This window comes from Podarcis bocagei (assembly GCF_964188305.1).
Source record: "Podarcis bocagei genome assembly, chromosome: 1".
NCBI lineage: Eukaryota > Metazoa > Chordata > Lepidosauria > Squamata > Lacertidae > Podarcis > Podarcis bocagei.
The window spans coordinates 70,856,878-70,880,383 of NC_138125.1; the positions used below are offsets into that span (position 1 = coordinate 70,856,878).

Consider the following 23,506-nt stretch of genomic DNA (forward strand, 5'->3'; position numbering starts at 1 on the left):
GCTGGAGTGCAAGTGGCATGTATTAAGCTCTTGATGAGTCTAGCAGCTTCTAGAACATTGGCCAAAAATTAGTTTGAGGGACCGGCAGGGATTAAGCATGCAGGTACATCCTTAGAATTCCCTGATCATTGCCTCGTGATACCACGGGTTGTAGCAACAGCCACTACCTTAAATGGCTTACTGTAAAAAAGCATTTGATTTATCCTGCATGTGATTTATCCTGCATGTAACTCCCAATATATTAGCTTCTGGGGGACAAATGTGAAAATAAACATGGCGCTGCTCAATGCCATCTGGTTAACTTAATGGAAACAATTCTGGAAGACAAAAAAATTGTCTGATCCAGCAACAGCTTCTTATTTCACAAAAATAAAAAGCAACTGCAAATAATCACCAGGAGTCTAAAACATGCTAATAATACTGTGTAGCAAACTAAATTGTGCCTGCATAGCTTTCCTAAATCTATTCAAAGGTTGGCTTTTTCATCCTTTTAAAGCAAGAGACATTTTTATGTCCTGTTATGGCCAATGGATGCTCTTGTTCAACCGTCTAAACCCAAGGCAGGCAGAAGACCCTCTGAGGTGGACCTCTGTGTCTGGGCTGAATGATGGGGATGGAGATGCTCCTTCAGGTATACTGGGCCGAGGCCATTTAGGTCTTTAAAGGTCACCAATGCTTTGAGTTGTGCTCGGAAACTTACTGGCCAGTGAAGATCATTTAGGACCAGTGTTACATGGTCCCGGCAGCCATTCGTAGTCACCAGTCTAGCTGTCACATTTTGGATTAGTTGTAGTTTTGGAGTCACCTTCGAAGAAGCATATTGTAGTAGTCCCAAGTTGGAGATAACCGGAGCATGAGCCACTCTGGGAAAATGGTGCGCAAGCAGGTAGGGTTCTGCTGGCACACCAGACGGAGCTGGTAGACAGCTGCCCTGGACCCAGAAGTGACCTGTGCCACCATGGACAGCTGTGAGTCCAAAATGACTCCCAGACTGCACACCTGGTCCTTCAGGGGCACAGTTATCCCATTCAATGCTGGTGAGGAGAAAACAACTTTGCTACTGATTGCTCTGGGCAAAAGTCTCCCGCTTGTGTTTCTAATAAATGTGTATCCACAATCCTCTTAAAATTGGTCCCCTATAGGGCAGCAAAAGCTGGCCAATATATTAGCAATGCACTGCTTTAGTATGTATCTGTTTTTGTTCATATTTTAAAACATAGGTTTTTGTAACAATCATTAGCTATGTGTTTATTTTTGTTCACGCAAGCTTCTGGTGGGCATGGAGTTTCCTACTAGAGCCCACCAGGGCATCACCAGGTCAATTTGCTTCTGTAGGAGAAGCTACCTTCCACCTTGTAGATCAAAGTGGAAGCAGCTGGCAACCGCAAAATCTGATGGGGATCTATGACACACAACTAGGGCTACTCTGCATTATCCATAGATCTGTACATTTGCAATCAACTGTCGGCAAAAATAAAAACTAGAATGACATAAAAAGACTGCATGCAGAACTGCACCCATGACACCCTCTTGTTCCACTTTCATGGCAACAGAAGCTGTAAGAACCTATCACCCACCAACATATGGTAACCTTTGTGGAATGGTGCCCAGTACCTAGGATGGAAGCAATTCCCTTTAAAAGCCTATGAACAGAAATTTAGGGTTCATTCTGTTTTCAGCAGAGGTTCCTAGAGGGCACTGGGCACCTTTGGAGTAGGGCAGAGTAGTACCTCTGCAGGGAGGGTAAGATTCTGTACCCATAACCTCCGTACTTTCCTACCCAATGCTGCAGGGTGCTGCTTGGAAAAGGTATTCACAGGCACCCAAGAATTGGTTTTTAAAAACGGGATGAGAAAATTGCCTTTAAAGCTTTGATCATTGTCAGTCTCAGATCAATAGTGACACATTAGTCTTTGCTGGAAAACCTCTCTAGCAAAGATAAGTTCTACCAAATGGCAGCAGCATTGATAACGTTTCATCAGCAAGCTCAGGATACTTAGTGGTAATATAAGGCCAAAATTCAGTTGACAGCCCTTCCAAATTTAATTATCTCTGTGGGTCCTAATGCACAACAATGCAGTTGTTTTTTACAGAAAAAGAAACTTTGTGACAATAATTGCAAATGGGTTTCACACACACACCAACCTCTATTCAGCAGAAATGTGGTGGACAAATTTTCCATGTAGTGAATCCATGTGACTGATGATGATTTGCTTAATGTAACTTTTAATCTCATCTGCTTTATCTTCAAGTGAAAGAAGAAATTTCGTCAAGCATAGAAACTTACCCATTGTGACCTGCCAAACTCAAACTATTTTTCTCATGAAAGCTTAGACTTTGCCTACATGTGTAAATATGTTTTTATCTCTATCTTGTACATTTAAATTCAACTTATTCTGATTACCAAACATGCCAGTGAGGTATGCTATCCATCTGAATTGGCTAAATTATTTGCAAGTCCAGACCTTTTGTTTGAAAGAAATCCATTTACCTTTTGTCTTAACTCAGGCTCCCTGTAGCCTATAACCCCTTAAACACCAACAAACATCTGTGTGACATAAAAGCTGTAGATATTCATAACTCATCTCCTAGCGTGAGATTTCTAACGTGTTGAATGACCTGGCTTTGATAAAGGCAACAATTTTCACTGAATTGCTAGTACTTCATGAAGCATTAACCTAGCTCTTTTGCTGCCAATGAATGGTTCATGTTGTAGGAAGCAGTGATAAGCTACATTTTTAACTTGCTGTACTGAGCAATTGTTTATATTGCCACTGCTTAAGAGTACTGAAAAGTATTTGGAGCCATGAATCTGAGACTAGCTTTTATTGTGTGCACTTTGCTCCAGACATAGTGTTTGTGCATAGGTTTCTTGCTTGAGAACCACTACTTATGCTTCAAATCAAATTGGCACCTTTTTGGGTTACTGCTTCCCATAGCCACCTTTCTTAATAGGTATGTGAAGCCTTCATGTCCATTTCTTCCAGAGGAGGTTGCTGCCCTATCTTAACTAATTCAGGTACTTTTTCATGTAACTGAAGACAGAATACCTTTAGCATTTCTGTAGCATTTCCACTCTACTGTGAAAACTCAAGCACTGACTTGAAATTTGAAGGCTAAAGATTTTTAAATGATCTTTAAAAAACAATATCCCTAGGGGATATGTTAAATCTAACCGTTTATCTCCCTGATTTCCATCATAGCCATTGTACAGAGAGAGGAGGTTTAATTCTTCCTACCCCAACTACAAACCTAATTGGGGCAGGGCAGGAAATCCTCCTGTAATTACCAAAAGGAGAAAAGCTTCCCTGGGAGCCAATTTGAGCTTCCATCTCAATTACCAACTGGAGTTGGGTGGTGCTCTCTGTCAAGGATTTGTCCAAGACACAAACGTTCCACATGGATGAGTGGCTGGCAACTTACACTGTGCCGTCTTTCAGGTCAGGATATTCCCCATCTTGCCTGCTGACAAATGCAGACTGCTACATAGAAGGAGAAGAAATGGAGGCAGTGAGAGATTTTACTTTCTTGGGCTCCATGATCACTGCAGATGGTGACAGCAGCCACAAAATTAAAAGACGCCTGCTTCATGGGAGAAAAGCAATGACAAACGTAGACAAAAGTAGAGACATCACCTTGCCAACAAAGATCTGTATAGTTAAAGCTATGGTTTTCCCAGTAGTGATGTATGGAAGTGAGAGCTGGACCATAAAGAAGGCTGATCGCCGAAGAATTGATGCTTTTGAATTATGGTGCTGGAGGAGACTCTTGAGAGTCCCGTGGACTGCAAGAAGATCAAACCTATCCATTCTTAATGAAATCAGCCCTGAGTGCTCACGGGAAGGACAGATCGTGAAGCTGAGGCTCCAATACTTTGGCCACCTCATCAGAAGAGAAGGCACCCTGGAAAAGACCCTGATGTTGGGAAAGATGGGCACAAGGAGAAGGGGACGACAGAGGACGAGATGGTTGGATAGTGTTCTCGAAGCTACCAGCATGAGTTTGACCAAACTGCGGGAGGCAGTGGAAGACAGAAGTGCCTGGCGTGCTCTAGTCCATGGGGTCACAAAGAGTCGGACACGACTAAACGACTAAACGACTAAACAACACATGGGATGTTTGTTTATATTTATTAACTTCCAGTATGCAGAAGCCACATTTCCCCATAGGTGGTTACAAAGCAGCTTACAGAACTATCAATAAAACATTGCTATAAAATAACACAGAGTTTGAAGCAAAATGAAAAGCAGTAACAGGTAAAAAGCACAAGTTCCATAAACAGGCATAATACAACCTACTTAAAATGCCTGCTAGAATAAAAAGATAAAGGGACCCCTGACCATTAGGTCCAGTCGTGGCCGACTCTGGGGTTGTGGCGCTCATCTCGCTTTATTGGCCGAGGGAGCCGGCGTACAGCTTCCGGGTCGTGTGGCCAGCATGACTAAGCCACTTCTGGCGAACCAAAGCAGCGCACGGAAACGCTGTTTACCTTCCCGCAGGAGCAGTACCTATTTATCTACTTGCACTTTGACATGCTTTCGAACTGCTAGGGTGGCAGGAGCAGGGACCGAGCAACGGGAGCTCACCCCGTCGTGGGGATTCGAACCACCGACCTTCTGATCGGCAAGTCCTAGGCTCTGTGGTTTAACCCACAGTGCCACCCGCGTCCCTTCGCCTGCTAGAATAGGAAGGTATCCAGCGCCTGCAATTCAACAGGGAGGGGCCCCATCAGATCTCACCTGGAAAGGAGTAGAAGAAAAGGATCCCTTTTCCACACAATAGTATCTAGCTTTAGCAAGCCTTGTGCTGGGACTTGGTAACAATTGTGTTGGGCTCCCCCACCCTCTTTGGGCCAAGTCACAGTGCTGTCAGGTACAGTAACTTGTTTTTCTTTGCTATCTGAAATCAAACCATAGTGGCAAAGGTGAGGTGCTTCGCAAGCACTCATGATCAGATGACCCATTTGCTTAGTTTTAATAATGGACAGAATAGTTCTATGAACTGGCCCTTATTTCTCAACAGACAGACGTGTGTAAGTGGCCCGTTATGGGACATGCATACTGCTGCACCAATCCAAAGCCACAAACTGCTGTTGGATGCACTTTGTTCATGTTTTACAGATGCAGACACAACTGTTTGGGGTTGAAGAACCATCAATCTTGCTGAATTGAAAAAATATTGCATTCTCTTTTGCAAATGTACATTCACTTTCATTTAGTGGTACACTTTGAAGTGCAGGAGTTCATTATGACAGGTCGCACAGCATCCACCTTGAGGAATGAAAAAATGCAGGCACTTCCACACACACACACACAAACACAAACCAAAGAACAACAGTACATTTAACAGCCAATTGGTTATAATCAGCATGCCTACAATCCTGGGAATAATATCCATTGCTTGTAGTAGTGCTGCATAGATTCAATTTTGCATGCACATTGCATCTTAACAAAATATGTTCAGGCAACTGGAATGTAACCTTTAATTAGATGTGCAAGGCAAGTGTTTTAATTTAGAATGCTGGTAAGTAGGAAACCTATTTAAAAAAAGAAAGATTTGCCTAACCTCTGCTGGATTAAGTTTCTCATTCTCTGGCTTCATCTATGACAAACTGTCACAAACAAAAGTCTCATCATCACCTCATTCACTTGCCAGTACAAGGAAGGTCTTCAATTAATCTTGCATTCCAGCAAAAACATGTGGCTCCTACTCAAGGTTCCGGAGCTGCCTACCCAACCCACCCCCACCCCCCATCATTGGTTATATTTTTAATTCTTCTCCAATCACTCTTCAGTATTACCATCAACTGGAAACCAGAAATATTCAATGATTTTCCTGCCTCTTCTAGCTGGTGTTCTCTCCTGCAGTTCAGCAGGACAAAGTCCACACATCTGAGGATGTCCAGGGTTTGAACTGGGTGCAACAACTCTATGCAAAATCCTGCAGAGAAATAAAAACTCAACATAATAGTTAATGCAAAAACTCAGTATGTCTATAGTTTCTCTACTGCATGTTATTTTCCCATTTCATTGCTATGTATTTCTTTATGCCTCCTTTTGGTACATGTACACTTTAGGTTTTGCCATACGTCTAGAATTTCCCGGACATATATGGAATACTGCAGTTGGAAGCAGTGTCCAGGCAGAAATTGCTGAAATGTCCAGGGAAATCCAGATGTATGGCAATCTGTGTCAGCAGTGTCGTTATTTTGGCGATTTTACTTAAAAATAGCTCCAATTTTTAAAATTATTATTATTTTGCAAAATTGCCACAAAAGCTCAACAACCTTTCTGTCTGGATTTCTGTCTGAAATATGGCAACCCTGATGTACAGTATATACAAACAATGATTAGTATGGGAGAAATGAGGGGTAAGAGAAAAAAGGACAAGTAGAGTGTTTGCAATACTAGGCTGGATCAGTTTGTACAAACAGATTTGCTCCCTGTACAAGTGAGCAATCACTAGGCTCCCTAGTTTACTCATTGAAAGCAGCAAACAAAAGGAAATGCTTCTTACGATCATCAGAACAAACATTATGGGAAAGTGTGTATCTCTTTAACAAGATGCTGACTTCCCCCTTGACCAGAAGTCAAACTCAGAAGTGCAGCCCTAATCTAGGGGTTCGCAACATAGTGCCTATGGGCACTAGTGTGCCTACCAGTACCTCCTATGGCACCTACAAAAGGTCTCACTAAATATCCCCTAAAAATCCACAATGCATGAGAGAGCTCTTCCTGCTCTCTTCTTTGCAGTGCCTCAGTCTCTCCTACACCAAACACCCATAGTTCATCATATGCCAGGAGAGGAGAGAGAAGAGTGGAGATGTAAAGAACTACTCTCTATGAACAAGTGCAGCAGTGCTTTATGTAGGTGTCCCCCCCCCCCGCCAACCCCCCCCCCCACCAATTGATAGGGGATATGCTTGACCACATCATTCTGTGGCCCTGCCTCTTTTTCTACTCTTTTGGCTACGTTATGTCACACCCTATGGCAGCCATTTTGTGTTAATCAGCACAACCCCCCCCCCACAGCAGCCATTTTGTGACCTGGGTATGGCATATTCTCAAAATTCCAAATAGCCCCAAAAGTTTGGCAACCCTGCTCTGATTGAGCAGTAGGACTACTGGGACTAGAGCCAGACCCAGTGTTCCCAGTGGTCTAGATCCAATTGTGCATTGGTTCTTTTTCAGGTAACTTACTTTTCCTTAAATAATAACATGTGTGGGGAAGCCACACTTTCTAAAAAGGCAGTGCCCAGGGAGGGGAGACTTATCTCTGCACTCCCCTCCACAATGAGTGAAAAAAGGATCCTTTGGATCCTCTGCTCTGGTTTATGCAGGGTTAAAAGTGAGCATATTCACTTACCGTATTTTTTGCTCTATAAGACTCACTTTTTCCCTCCTAAAAAGTAAGGGGAAATGTGTGTGCGTCTTATGGAGCGAATGCAGGCTGCGCACCTATCACAGAAGCCAGAACAGCAAGAGGGATTGCTGTTTTCACTGCGCAGCGATCCCTCTTGCTATTCTGGCTTCTGAGATTCAGGTTTTTTTTTCTTGTTTTCCTGCTCCAAAAACTAGGTGCGTCTTGTGGTCTGGTGCGTCTTATGGAGCGAAAAATACGGTATTTCTGGAGAACAATCTTCCCCCCCCTTTAAAAAACAACTGATTGCATTGTATTACAGCTGGTGGGAGAACTGCTTAACACGATCAAAGTGACCTCAGCTTGTTGTCTGTGCTGTCTTCTACCAAGTTAATGCAAACCCAAACTAGAGACAGCCTAGTTTTAATACTTTTTTCCACCCAACATTATTTTTATGAAGCTGGGAGTATGTTCTGTGCCTTTAATTTTAAAAAATCTGCATAGCTGAGATTAAAGATAAATTTTGTTTTTATTCAGTTTACCAAGCGACTATGATAACAAAACTACATTTGGGATAAATTAAGTAAGTGGAGGGGGTAGAGCAAAGAAAAAAATAGCCACATTTTTTTACTATGTTTAGCCCTTTTTATGTTGGAAGAAAGCAAAGCCATATACAGTATAAACCTTAATTGGCTCTCCAGGGTACCCGATAAGTTTCCCACTTAACATACAAAGGGGTAAGTTTTTGCAGTTAAAATTGTTCATTTGACAGCTGATGTTTAGATCAGCCTTCCTTATCCTGGTGCCCTCCAGATATTTTGGAGGGCAGCTGTTATTATCTCTGACCACTGGCTCTGCTGGGCAGGACTGATGGGAGTTTGGACCTCAAAACATCTGGAGAGTATCAGGTTGGGAAAGCTAGCTCAGGTTAATAAAGCACTGTTGATTTACATAGGCTTGCCATACATCAGGAAAATTCCTGACATGTCCTGGTTTTCAGGTGTAAAAATGGCGTCGGGAAAATTTTGCCAAATCAGCAAAATGTCAGGGGAAACCCGAATGTATGGCAATGTGATGGGAAAAGCAGCTTTTTGAAATATGACAGCCCTAATTTACAAAGGCTTTACAGAACAAGAAATAATACATGTTTCTTTGCTGAGGAACGCAATATTTAGGCAAGGAGCAGCAAAAGACAGAGAAAGACGAGCAGAAAGAGCAGCAAGTGATAAGTGCGGAGAATTTAGAAGCTACATGAATTTAGGGCTTATCTCAATGAGGACTAAAAGGTGGAGCAAAGGCTCCGCAGCTTGTGTGGTTTTGAGGAAAGATCTGAAGGAAGGAAGAGTGCCACCACACAGGTTTTCTGGGAGGGATTTTCAAGCAAAAGGGGTGATGGAAGGATGTAGTTCCTGGGCTAAAGTGAGCCCCTATAAGGAAGCCACATTGGAGGTGTTATGTACTGAAGTTCTCACCCTGGGCCAGCAGGGGGATAGTGTAGATAGTTTTGCAAATGAAGGATCGAAAGTGACGTTCAGTCATTGGATAGTTTGTATGCAAATGAAGGATCGAAAGTGATTGGGTAGTTTTAGAAAATGCCAACAGTTACATTGTTCTGGAGCTCTATATAAGCAGGCTGACTGAGCTCCTCAGTTAGTTCTGTTCCAGCTTACAAATAAAGAGCTGCTTTGGAAGAATCGCTGTGTCATCTGATATGTTCACCCACAACTTAACAGGAGGAGCTCTGTTGGGTTAGATCAAAAGGTCCACCTTGCCCTGTTTCTCACAGCGGCCAACTAAAAATGCCTCTAGGAAACCCCCAAGCAGGACATTAGAGGCAAAATCCCTCTGCTATTGTAGTTCCCCAGTAACGGTTACTCAACAGCCTACTGCCTCTGAACGTGAATGTTCCATTTATCCTCCATGACTCGTAGCCATTGGCAGGCTGATCTCCCATGAATTTGCCTCATGCCTTTCTAAAGTCATAAACATAAGTCAGTGACCATCAAGACTAGCTTTAGATGGTTATCTTGTGACATTGTTCTATACATATGCGCTGTGTGAAAATGTGTTTCCTTTCCTCTGTCCTGAATTTTCCAACATTCAGCTTCATTGAATTGCCCTAAGTTCCGGTATTATGAGATGGGGGGGGGAGGGGCACAACAATTTTCTCTGCACCAGGAATATTTTTTAAAAATGCTTTTATTTACCAGTACCCCTCACTGAGTCGGGACGCGGGTGGCGCTGTGGGTAAAACCTCAGTGCCTAGGACTTGCCGATCGTATGGTCGGCGGTTTAAATCCCCGCGGCGGGGTGAGCTCCCGTCTTTCGGTCCCAGCTCCTGCCCACCTAGCAGATCAAAAGCACCCCTAAGTGCAAGTAGATAAATAGGTACCGCGTTACAGCGGGAAGGTAAACGGCATTTCCGTGTGCTGCGCTGGTGCCGGCTCGCCAGAGCAGCTTCATCACGATGGCCACGTGACCCGGAAGTGTCTCCGGACAGCTCTGGCACCCGGCCTCTTAAGTGAGATGGGCACACAACCCTAGAGTCGGACACGACTGGCCTGTACAGGCAGGGGTACCTTTACCTTTTTTACCCCTCACTGAGCCTCTTTTTTTGTTAAACTGAAAAGCCCCAAACATGGTAACCTTGGAGAGAAAATGCTCCAGATTCCTGATAATTTTGGTTGCCCTTTTCTGCATCTTTTCCAGTCCTACAATTTCTCCCCCTCCTTTATTTATTTTTTAAGATGGAGAAGCCAGAATTGTACATAATATTATTGTAGCACTCTTACACAAACACTCTCCAACAGTATCTGTGCATTGAGGCCCTGGGCAATCAGTCCAAGACAATAGGCAGCAACATTTTATTTACTTATTTATACTTTTGTGATTAGGAAAGTGATGGGAAAACACATAGAAAAGTGTGGAATGAGCTCATGATTATAGGTAAGACACAAGCAAGTAAGGATAAATGTTCACTGTCGTATAAACTCCCCACAAACAAATCTGAATGAATGTTCAGTAAAGACTGGATGTAATCCAACATATTCATTAAACGCCGTGCAAACTAATCTGGATGCTTAGTAAATAGGTCGCCTGGAAGAGCCCAGAGATTCTCTCACATTGATGGCAATGAACTGGGCAAAAGAAGAGGGTGAGCACTTGCCAGTCAAGGCACAACACAAATTTGTCTCACAGACAGCTCACAGAGGAATTTGCTCATTTCTCAGCAGCTGTTCACAGATCCTCCTCCTCTACACTCTCTTTGTTCTTTCAGATTCTCTCTCACATTACTGCTACTTCATTTTTTATCAATTTCTCCTTCAAAGATCTGTAACTACAAAGTTCAAACTAAAAGCCCACAACAGTTGACTAGCTTGGATTCCAATGATTCCTAATGGATTATTTTAGGAGAAAAATGATTAAAGGAGCAAAAAACTCTTTGAAGAGCTGAACTCTTATGTGTCTTGATTTTCCTGGGCATGAAATTTTGCTCCCATTTTTATTTTCACAGAGGAGCCAATTTTCTGTTACCTAGTAGGGAGAGGAGGGATGGAAAGAGGTAGACAGTGTTGTCAGAGGATACATGAAAAGCAGAAGTAATGAGATGTGCCTTTCCATCAGTTTATTTCCTGTCTTGAATATGCTAGTAAACATATTAATTTATTACCTGTCAGATCCTCTGCACAGATAGCTCACTGTGAAGTTGGAGGTTAGGAGATGTCAGAGACCATAAAAGTCCTACCTGTCAGTGCTCTTGGCCTTTTCTTCATTGTCAACACCAGGGACTGAAAAACAAACTTGCTCTCCTTCCTGAAACATAGGCAAAAAGCAAGAAATAAGAGCTGCTTTATAAATAAAGGATTGCTTCCACTTCATAGCGATTACTTAAGGTCTTGTTGACATGGCTGAAACCTGTGTGGGGCTGATTCAGAGGGATTACATTGACAATTTGAGTTTTACCACCTCCTTAAAAAAAGAAAGTGCCCCTGCATTAACAGTGACCTGAGCTTATGCAGTTATTTCAAAGGTTGTCTCCCCACCCACAAGGTTCTCTGGATGGTGTTTTACTCCCCACTTCCTGGTGGGTTTTTACAAGTAGAACAATTCTATTTGTATATATCTCAGATATATTTCAGATTACAGCTCATACCCTGGTCTTATATACTTCAGATATGGACCAATTAAGAAGTAAGGAATTAATAAAACATTTATTAACAGCAGCTAGAATGATCATAACCAGAACCTGAAAAACATCGCAAACAGCCATAATGGGAAAGTTGTTGCAAAAACTGAAAGTGGCAAGGAGACAGAAAAAAACAAGATAATTTTTACATTGTATGGTATGATTTTATTAAATATATAAATGAAACAACACATAGACAAGGAATACCGTAGAAATGGTGTAGATATTATGTATTATAAAATAAGATGTATGTATTTACCCCCCTAGTGACCCATTTGTTAGTCTTGTTATGTTTTATTATTTATGTTTGCACAAAGAAATGATGATAATTGTTTTGTGAATGCTTTGTTACTGATTTTGTAACAGAAAATTAATTTTAAAAAAGGAAAAACTTGTGAGAGTGCACTGCACAAACTGGTTATGGGTCCCTCAAGATTTAAAGGAATAATATTGAGTTGGCTGTTTGGCTGCTCCTGGTATAGGCAATATATTATGACTATTGGCCATGTGGCTGGGGCCTGAGGGGAAATGAAAGGCACCATTTGGGCTACCTAGATATAAAGCTGGGGTTTCAGACAGGCATCTTTCCCACCTCTATGTAGAGGTATTGCAGATAGAAGTTGTGGTATTTGCTCTACCACTGAGCTACAAGTGGCCCTTCCTCACATGGAGCCTTCATATGGAAAAGGAAGGAGCAAAGCTACTAGGGGCCGTTTTGTGTGAGCTAGTGTTATGTACTGAGTTGAATAGGATCCAAACTGAAGCAGTCTGATTGGTCCTAGAACAATAGGATCCAAATTGCAGCAGTCTGATTAGTCCTAGAACAATAGGATTCAGAATGCAGCAGTCTGATTGGTCCTAGAACAATGCAGCAGTATGATTGGTTGGCAGGAACCACCCAATCCTGCTCCAGATAGAAGTGAATCCACAACCTGATTGGCTTACAGTAGAATTCCGGAATTAGCCAATCATGTGCAGCCCATTGTGTAAATAATGTATATAAAGCAGATACTGTGAGGGGACTTCCATTCATTCCTCCTCACCACTATGAGCTGAATAAAGAGCATGAAATCACTTTGCGACTCTGAGTATATTTCAGCTAGGTATGTCAAATCAGCTGGAGAGATCCATCTCATTTTTAATATTGATTAAAACAGGGGGAGCTCTGACTTATTTACAGTTCTGACAAAGAGCATTATAATTTAATTCTGCTAATTATCAAATATAAGAAAATAGATCATTCTCAAAGTATCTCACAGGTTAATCAGATCACTGATTTCTACAAAATTGCCTCATACCCATCTTGTTTTTCTGAGCGAATCCCAAGTTAGCACACCCTTCCCCTAACCTTTAATGTTTTTAAAGAATGTAATAGTTAAGCAAGAATAGTTGGTGGTTGCAAGTTGCTGTTGGATACCTAAAAATACCTCCTAGAAGGAGTGCCCTGTGCATGTAAATCAAAAGCTCTTTTGTCTAGTTGCAATTCCATGACAATAAGCTCGTCACAATAGAACAAGGAGGCTGCCAAGAGACAAATAATTAGAGCCTTCTCTCAGGAATTTAAAAATATGATTAAAGTGAACCCTACATGCACCATTTCATTTAAAAATTCCAAATGTTATAAATTACCCAATTTCGAACTCCTGTCAGTTTATTTTTGAGTTTTACATGCTGAGCAAATTAATCAGTCAGATTGCCAAAGCTAATTCAGTTATGACAGCATGCACGGGCATATTTGGTAAATTTATTCACATCTTGGCTGCCTCTTTCAAAAAATGAGTTGAATCCCACAGCAGAAGATAAACAGATCTTTCCTCCAACGGTAGGAGGTAGGCATGAATGTTACCCACACAAAATGATTTGCTTGTTTTCTTCCATTTCTAGACTCACATGATACAAAGCTATTCCATCCACTGAATACAACATCCAATGCAAAACACTTCTGGTATTTTGGCATGTCAAGTAAGGAGCATATCCTTCAATTGTCTGCATTAAATTTAGCAATTGGCCAAACATCTTCCAATACTAAGGGGCTAAGTGACATGTAGTTACATATTGTTGGTAAATTCTCCACATGTGCCTCTCTGCCAGGCAGAGTGAGAAAGTCTTGGGTTTCTAATTTAGGAACTATTGCTTCTTGTTATGTACTACCAGTAACTATAGAGATACATAGTGCCTTGTCCATTTCGCCACTAAGGGCAGATGCTGAAATTAGAAACAACACTTTGCTTTTTATTCCATTTTTTGTCCTTTATGTGTGTTAAATAATAAAACTAAATGTCACACTAAATGCCTTGGACTGTTACACCAGGGCTCCATTTATGTTCTCATAACGCTCTGTACTAATAAGTAAAACTTCTGAGTTCAGTGGGGCTTCCTCCCAAGAAAGTACATACAGAAATGGAACATTAATGCCGAAAATCTAAGGAAGTTGTCCTGCGCCAAAGAATAATCCAATCCTCTCTAGGAGGGGAAGAAAAAGCAAATCCATAATTCCAGTTTATCATAGTTTATCGCAATTTAATAAATTTTGGCCCAAGCTCAAGGTTCTCTTTGTTACTTGTGTGCATATGGCACATTACTTTGTCTTTTTAAAAAACAAAAATCAAAGTGAAATTGATCTATAATTAAGTATATTAATTTGCTGTTTGGTGGAGCGTACCAAGAGGCAGGTGCAGTCGTGATACACCAAGTATTTGGGGTTTTTTACAAAGCATTTTGGAAAGCAAAAGTTGAAGATGAGTGACTGTTAGCTTGATACTTAACAGGCTGTTATTTCCACTAGTCCAATATACTATCACCCAAATTTCATATTTGAAACATGCTTATTCTTGCACATTTGCTTAGTTCATTTATATAAAAAAGAAAAAAACTAGTCCTGAGCTGTAATCCTGAGCTCTTTGCAGCACTGTTTCATTCTGTACAAGTTTACATGGTGCCATTTCCATCTTGTGACATGTGGAACACAGTACTGGTGTTTTCCCCTCTGATCTCAATGGAAATAAATTCCAAGTTGTTTACTGTTGGTTTTTGTTCTAAGGTGCTTTCAAAGCTCTTCTCTTCCCTTAGTGTACAAAGAGTCCATGTGTTTGGTAAGTTAAAAATAGTTTACTTACAAACTCTTCAAAGGTCAGATTTATGTGTTTTTCCATACAGCAATAAGAAAACACAGGCAGCAAAACTTCGGTTCCAAAGTGGTGAATGTTTCTAAATTATTTGTATAGAAACACAACTATAGTTTGCGTAAGCCATGCAGTCTGAGCTTGGAGCAACTGGTTCAGATCCCTTTGCTCGCCAGAGTTCACATGGTGGTATGAAAGAACAAGGAGTTTTATAATCTTTCCTTACAAGGTGAGAGTAACCCAGCTAAGCCTGGCAGGACATTTTACTCTATGGTCTTAACCCTTTCATGCATTAATTATAGGAGTCTGCTTATCCCACACTTACCGCAAATCTCTGTGGAGTTCCATCTTCATTTCTTAATACTGTTATGTGCTCATTCCTTTCATTGATACACAAGAAATAGCTCTTCATTTTCACCTGACACTAAGAAGAGAAGGGAAGAAGAAATGCTGATGGCAAAGTTTAACCTTATTTGGGGCTGCTTATTCAGAAATAAAAAAAGGGGGGGGGGAGTTTTAGACTACCAGGAAGACACAAAAGACATCCCTCATTTCAATTACTTATTTGTTTTCCTTCAGAAATGTCATAGTGTGAATCCAGTGGATTTCCACTTGTACGACAGGATATCACCATCTTCTCTGCACCACATACACCCCCCAAAATCTGCTTAGAGTCTCCCAAAGGTGCAGGGGGGGCAGGGAAGGAGGAGAGGAAGATGGCATCCCATTCCACTCAGACACATACAGTGATGATTCCATAGCTAGGACTGACTGTTCAAAGAGAGGTCTGGAAACTGGAGAAGCTAGAGGCTGAAGTGCGTAAGCTTCAGCTCTGTTGACCAGGCAACAGTGGAATCAGAAGGCCAGGCTCTGGCAGTTAGCTATACCAGGGTTCTGCGATGTAAGCACACACAAGGTCAAACAAGACGTGACTTTAAACACAGGATTAGAAAACACGCTTATACAGGCTTTGTGTCTCTGCTAGCAAAACAAAACCCTGCTGTTGAGGACTCCCTCATTTTAGTCAAGGCTGTAGTAGGGGTTAATCTGTTTCCTTGCATCACTTCCACTCCACCCCACCCCAGCTGCTATTTGCCAGAGGACAGAGGGGAAAGGGATAAACACTCCTCATCCTGAGCCACAGTTTAAATTCAGGCTGGGGCTGCGTGGGGAGAGGGCCTTGCAGTTGCTTTTTCTAGATAAAGAGCCAGCCCAAGTTCATTTTTTAAACATATATTTAAAGTTGTGTCTTGCCCCCGAGTAGCTCACTGGATCAGTTGCCTCAAGCCACGAGGGCTCCCAGAACAAAGCCCAGAGTCATTGACAGAGCCATTCAGATTTCATAATGTATCAAAGTGGTACATACAGCTTTGTTTTGCCTTCTTGATTTTTCTTCCTCTTGGGATTGCCAGAGGTCTGCCATGGCACTATATTTCTTCATCCACATCTCACACTGTTTTTCCTTTTCTTCTATGTCCCGTTCTAGCAAGCGCTTCCCCCTTTCCGACTCGTAATGAAGCAAGGTTGCTTTCTCTAAAGCTTCTTCAGCAGCTTCTGTTCTACATCTTTGAGAGATTTCACTGGAATAGGTGGAAGGAAAAATGTTTATTTAGAGGTATAGGCTTCCCCATCCTAAAGGCTTAAACTAGGTAACAATTAAATGAAATGAAATGAATAAAATGAAATGAAATGAAATTGTGAGAGCAGAATAATACTTCTTCGAATTCAATTAAATTTGTTTCTCAACTTAACTCTAAACTCCAAAGACTATTGTAAACAGGCAGATCAAATGACATTTCCAAAAGGTTTTCAGGCTTGGAGAATGTGTGAATGTCACTGCTGAATGAACCTCATGGTGTTGTTAAGAAGCTGCTCTCAACGGATTTTAAGGGATCATAAAAGTAAAGGTAAAGGGACCCCTGACCATTAGGTCCAGTCGTGGCCGACTCTGGGGTTGTGGCACTCATCTCGCTTTATTGGCCGAGGGAGCCGGCATACAGCTTCCGGGTCATGTGGCCAGCATGACTAAGCCACTTCTGGCGAACCAGAGCAGCGCAGGGAAATGCCGTTTACCTTCCCGCCAGAGCGATACCTATTTATCTACTTGCACTTTGACGTGCTTTCAAACTGCTAGGTTGGCAGGAGCAGGGACCGAGTAACAGAAGCTCACCCCATCGCGGGGATTTGAACCGCCAACCTTCTGACTGGCAAGTCCTAGGCTCTGTGGCTTAACCCACAGCGCCACCCGCGTCCCTTTAAGAGATCATAGTGAGGCTTATATTTGGAGTGTTTAAACCAGGAGTGGGGAACTTGTGGCCTATAGCAATTGGCAGAGTTCAGGAGCTTGGAGTGGTGTTGGTTACTTGGGTTCCCATTGCATAGATCACTGATCACTGTTGGTAACTGACAGGGACTGTGACAAGGCCAGGATGGTGTGGGTGTAGCAGCTGAACCCAAACAAACATTCCTGCTTCTGTGCTTGCACAGTGCTGACCTCTTCACTGCCTCCCTCTCCCTCTCTTGGTTACTGGCAGCAACCTCTGCATTGGGAAGTCAGGCAAGCAATACTGTCCCAATTCTCTACACCCCCACTGGCTGCAACTGCTTATGGCCCCTCCAGATGTTGTTGGACTACAACTCCCAATATCCCTGACCATTGGCCATGCTGGCTTGGGCTGATGGGAGTTGGACTTCAACAAGCACACACCCAGAGGGCCACAGATGTGCCACCCTTGGTTCAAAGCTATATACTTTACTATATTTATCCCAATTTTAAGACAACTACGGATGAAGGGGATGAACATTTCACGAAATGCGAGGTAGCATATTACACAGAGACTACAAAATGGGGTTAGGTATAAAATTAAATGAATAAACAATCATACACCATTGTCACGATTGGGAACATCTCTGTGCAATAGACAAATATTTATCAGGAAAGGAGCAACTGTTTTCTGGGATGGGAAAGAGCCTGTAAAAAAAGTGGGTGGGTGAGTGTGTCTAAATTAAAACCTTACCTTTCTTTACACTTCAAATTCTCTTCTAGTGTTCCTTTCAGTTTCTGCTTTAGTTCATTCCTTTCGTGCTCCAAATATCGTTTTTCCTCACGGATGACTTCCCTCTCCATTGTTATTCTCTCTAGTTTCATCTGACTTTCAAAGTGGCTCTTTTCCACTTGTGCTAACAGCTGCTGCATTTCGGTTAACTGAAAGAAACAAATCAGAAAAACATGTTTTCCCCTCTCTAAGGCAGAAAGTTGCCGTGACAGCCAACCCGTAGAGGTTTTAACACCTATAAAAACAAAGGCAAAGATAAGAGTTTGAAAGAAGAAAAATAGTGTGGAAGCCACTGCCTGAGGCGAATGATTCACATTGCTTCATGCGAAGTTTGGCCCTGTGCAGTAAGAGATTTATTCTACTACATCACTGTAGGCCAGCCTTTCTCAGCCTTGGGTCCCCAGATGTTGTTGGACTACAACTCTCACCATTCCTAGCTAGCAGGACCAGTCATCAGGAATGATGTGAGCTGTAGCATAACATCATCTCGGGACCCAAGGTTGAGAAAGGCTGACCTAGGCAAAGGCGATATTTTGATAGTCTTGCTCTTATACATTCTATCATGACAGATATGGGATCCCGACAACTGGTAGTTAACTCAGGGTGCAAGCATGTGATCTAAGGCTCATACCTTTCTCTTCAGCTGCTGAGTTTCTTCTTTTAAGCTGATGTTCTCCAGTTGAACTGCTTCTTGCTGCTCCCGACACAGCTTTTCCTGGGCTTCAGCCTCCGCTTGGCCTTTCTCAGCTTCTGCCTGCGCCAGAGAGGCCTCCTCCACAAGCTTGCAGTATTTTGTTGCTGTCTGCTGAGAGGCATTCAGCTTCTGCTTCAGCTGATGAGCAAAAGAACATGTGAATACAGTATTAGAAAGGGGTTTCTTATTCCACAGTCATTGATAAAACTCATGCACCTTTGAGAATGGCCCCTCTGATATTTCGGGGGGGGAGAGGGAATTGTTGCTACATACTATCTGATGTCAGCAACACTTTACAGAGTGCAAGAAAATAGGTCAATGCCCTGAGGAGATTACAATCTAAAATTTGTCACAGGAGGGAAACAAAGAAGCCCTTTCAGTTTTCACTTGCATGTGCTTAGATCAAATTTCAGATTCAGAAGGATATGGGATCTAGGGAGTGTGCCAAAAGCTTTCCAGAAGAGTCTGGATCTGCCAAACTATTCACGCCATATTTTGAAAGCACTCTTATACCACTTTGACAGTCATAGCTTTCCCCAAAGAATTTTGGGAACTGTTGTTTGTTAAGGGTGCTGGGAGCAGGAGCTCTGTGAAGGGTCTCCTCACAACTCTCACAAGGGGCTTATGATTTAAAGCCTCCTGCAGTTTTTCAACATATATATGTATTTTTAAAATATGTCAACTTTTTATTCCTTTCATTTTTGCTTAAAAGTTTTTAGCATTGTCACAGTGCAGACACACCCACAGAAATAAACCTGTTTTGTTTTGTTTTTTTACAGCCCCTCATTCTTTTAGTGCCTGATCATAGCAAACCTGCTATGAGTTGTTAGCAACAAATTCTCTGCCAGTAGGTTTTCTCGCCTGATTTATTTTCACTTTGTTTTTCCTTACACTGAGAAAAGCGTAATGTTCTACAAAGGGCAGAAACTTTGGCAGACCTTGAATATAGCTTTCCTGCCAAAATATTGAATCTGACCCAGCCAGACATAAACTACCCATACAATATTCATCAGTAACGTTCACACTGGCAACCTCTCTGTAATCAAAGAAGAGGAATCAGGGTTTCCTTTTCAAAAAACATAGGCAGTTCATAATGCTTCTTCACAATATTCTTCTTCTTTCTCTCTGATGAAAAAGATTACTTTAAAGTTAACATAGATCAATATTTTAAGTCAAATGGAAAACTGCATTTTCGTTATTTGTGTGGTGGCAAGCCCTTTTTACTCAATAAGTTGAGCAATTAACCTCCACAATACCAGTCACGTCCCACTGGTTTCAAATCCTCTTTTCTGTATACATATCTTAATTCATAAAAAAAGGGGGGGGAGAACTGAGACTGCAAGCCTATGGATGGGCCTTTGGCCTGATTCAGCAGGCTCTTCTTATAAATGCTTACCTGGAAGTAATCTCATTAAGCTTAACGGGATGCACTTCTGAGTAGGCATGTATAGGATGGCTCTGCTAAAAGACTTGGATTAAATGCTTTATCCTGGATATTGGGATTCTGATGTCTGTATCTCAGAGTCAAGCTCATTTTGAGAGGATTAAGGATAAAGCTGATGGTCAATGACTCAAGTTCACCATACACATGTACTTGCACAACTAGTGGCCTTGAGAGTCCCATGGACTGCAAGATCAGACCTATCCATTCTTAAGGAAATCAGCCCTGAGTGCTGCTCATTGGAAGGACAGATCATGAAGCTGAGGCTCCAATACTTTGGCCACCTCATGAGAAGAGAAGACTCCCTGGAAAAGACCCTGATGTTGGGAAAGGAGAAGGGGACAACAGAGGACGAGATGGTTGGACAGTGTTCTTGAAGCTACCAGCATGAGTTTGACCAAACTGCAGGAGGCAGTGGAAGACAGGAGTGCCTGGCGTGCTCTGGTCCATGGGGTCATGAACCCCTTCATGGATCACTGCTTTGCCATGGTGAAGGGGCTTGAATAACTCAGAGAAGCTATGAACTATGCTGAGCAATGGCCTAGTTGGTGGATCGAAATTTACACTCCTATTTATACCTGCAAGTTGTAAGGGAAACCACAAGTCACACCCACACTCTGCTGTACCTCCTGGCATGTGCAACTGAGTATGAACATGCAATCTCCGTGCACATTTATTGACCTAGAAGAATTACCAAGCACAGATCTCTATTTTTGGATTGGGCGGTTTTGCTTTTAGGTGTATACTTTTAAAAATGTAATTTTTGTGTGTGCGAAGCAACCCATGAAGCCAGCTGTGAAAAAGTCGTTAGTTTACAGTGCAATCCTAACCATGTCTACTCAGAAGTTACTCCTATTTAATTCAACAGAGCTTAAACCCCACAGGGAAGTGGGATTACGACTGCAGCCATAGTTGCCACTGCATTGCAGAAGTGGAGTTCAAGCCTTGCTTTTAGGTCCAATTGCTTCTTATAGAGAGATTTGTAGTGGAGCTGATCAAAACGTTTTCAGCTTGTTGTTTGGAGTTAATTTTACTGGAGAAAATATAATTTAAGTCACAAGTTGTACCTGATGTTTAATTATGAACAACAACAGCATAATACTTTCTAATGGTTTAAAATGTTTTTTTAATAGCTACGTCATTTCCTAATTTCACAGCAGGGGAAGTTTTCAGACAAACTATATATTCTTTAAAGGGAACTACATTATGTCAAGTAATGTTGGTAAAAAAAAGCAGCAGAAAAGAGCTCAGTGGTGGTTTCATACCTCTTTAACTAGTGTTTGCAGTCCATGGTTTATATTTCTGAGATTTCTCATGCCCAGCTCGCTTTCCGATTTCATAAAAATTCTTTCCAAATGCAGCTCATTTGACAAGCATTTGTTCTGTTTCTTCAGGTCCTCGCATTCCTGATGACACACAGATAGTTTTTATTTTAATATCATTCTGGGTAATTTCAGCTCATAAGATTTATTGCAGCCATTTCTCTAAATTTAACAATTTTGAAAATATTCCTATGTGAATCTATTAGCTTAAGGTATGTCTGCCATGGCTGGGTGGGTGGCTGGGTGGGTGGGGGAGTTCAACATGCTTCTCCAAGCACACAAATAATCTTTCAAGCGAAATAAAAGTATGCTGAGCAATAATCTATATTTAAAACATGTAGTGTTACAGCAGAAAGAGGTTAAAGGAATCATACTGGCCATGCACATCTTAGACTGAGCACGGAACCAACAGTTGGCAAACAAAAAGGACATGCCGTTTGCTTCTTAGAGGGGCTGCAATCTCATTCTGGTAAACTACATGGACCAGATGACCTTCTGTCAATCAGATTCTGAATTAGTTTTGTGCACTCACACACAGCAAGACTGCAGATAAAAAGGTAAAAGGTAAAGGACCCCTGGACTGTTAAGTCCAGTCAAAGGCGACTATGGGGTTGCGGCGCTCATCCCGCTTTCAGGCCGAGGGAGCATTATTTTTGAAAAACACAAGGCCTTAACACAGGCATTTAGCCCATGCTTTCCTGTTCATATAGATATCTTTTCTGGTTTGTGGGCATAAGAGCAAAAAATATTCTGAATACATCTCATGGAAAGCCCAGTTCACAGGTGGAAGTCCTTGCTGGTTAGCTAAATCCCACCCATTAGAACAATCTAGATACAGATAAGCAATAAGAGTCTCATAGATTATGGAGGACTCTGAACAATCTAAGAATGATTAAGCAGAAACAGCTGCCTTTGCTAGGAGTGTTATTCATTTCCAATACAACATAACAAAAGAAAACCGATTCTTGCTCGAGTAATAGAAAATTCCTGTCTCTAATAACTTTAAAGCAAAAGAGAATTATGATAACATTCAATCTATTACGGAGCTAGGATGGAAACGCTGTTCTCCAAGATCTATCCTTCCAGCCCAGAAATGGCATCCTTGCATTCTTATAAAATAACCGTAATAAATGAAAATCTGCCCTTATTCCCTTATGTGGGACACAAGAGCCCTTATAGAGTCCTTTGTAGGTTCTCCATCGGTCGGAGGAAAAAAGAGGCCAACCAGAGAATATTGAGAAGCAAAGCAGCTTGTAAGCCTGATCTGTATTGAACTGTTGCAGCAGGGTGCCCCTTCACACACAGGAGGAGGAGGACCCAGAACCAAGGTGTGTCCGCCCTTATATAGACATTTTAAATTGCCCACCTTGGAGTCAAAGACCACCCACAGAGGGGGTGTAGCTCAAGACCGCCACCCCAGATACATCATACTTACATCACAGAAAGGGCGGGCTAAAGCAGAAATCTGAGTGGGTTGTTTACCTCCTGTCTGGCAAGTTATCTGTTTACTGAACTGATACCCTGGGGAGCCTGGCCAGTCTTTTGTAATGATAAATACTTAGTTCCTGAGCCAGATCATAGGCTCACCCTATTCATACACAGATATACCCTTAAGACAGGATTTGTGAAGGAAAAGACAATGGGGAGGCTTCTCCATTTGACCTTGCAGAGAAAACACCTGGTCAGCCTGGGAGTCAAAATGGCTCCATGGCTGCTCCTGTGCAGCTTCAGACATGTGGCCTATATATCTATGTACGTGTTTGCTTGGTACATTTATGAACCTTTATTATATACATAAGACCTTAATGTATTTATTTCATAAATTTCATAACGATTACTTATAAAAATAGCAAGATTATTTTCACCATTCAGAAACCACGATACTAAAAGTCAAGTTTTACAAGTAATTTTTACTTATGTCTCAAAATTACACATTGCCCTGTGTTTTGAGGCATGTCACTTTAGCACACAAATAGTCACTGACCTTCCTTTTTCTCACAAGTTCTCCTTGCAGACGGTTGATGTGAGCAACAGAGCCTCCTTGGATCACAGCACTGGTTGGGCGAATCCGACAAACAGGCCTCGCCCCACGACACAGATTGGCGTGATGATCCCCAAAAGAAATGGTAGAAAGGGGAGATTTTCCAGTAAGCCCGTCAAGACTTGGCTTGCCATTGGTAAAGGATGTTATGACACCACCACCGCTGCCATCGATAGCGGAAATGCCTTTGCCGCCTGCCGCGTTTTCCAGCAGAGATGGTTTCGTCGACAGATTGGCCCTGTGCGGGTCTCTCTGGGATAATGTCTTTTGTGGCATATTTGAGAA

General features: G+C 42.0%; 1 protein-coding gene across 1 annotated transcript; it reads right to left on the reverse strand.

Annotated features, from left to right (window-relative positions):
• Positions 1-1,355: 1,355 nt before the first annotated feature.
• On the reverse strand, positions 1,356-23,498 carry LOC308580964 (uncharacterized protein). Its single transcript, XM_081183320.1, has 9 exons — positions 23,165-23,498; positions 21,124-21,264; positions 18,355-18,555; positions 17,685-17,872; positions 16,034-16,247; positions 14,993-15,091; positions 11,105-11,172; positions 5,801-5,940; positions 1,356-2,245 (listed from the first exon to the last, which is right to left on the reverse strand). The coding sequence occupies exons 1-9, from the start codon at positions 23,495-23,497 to the stop codon at positions 2,148-2,150; spliced, it is 1,482 nt and encodes a 493-aa protein (XP_081039446.1). The 5' UTR covers position 23,498; the 3' UTR covers positions 1,356-2,147.
• Between the last annotated feature and the right edge of the window lie 8 nt (positions 23,499-23,506).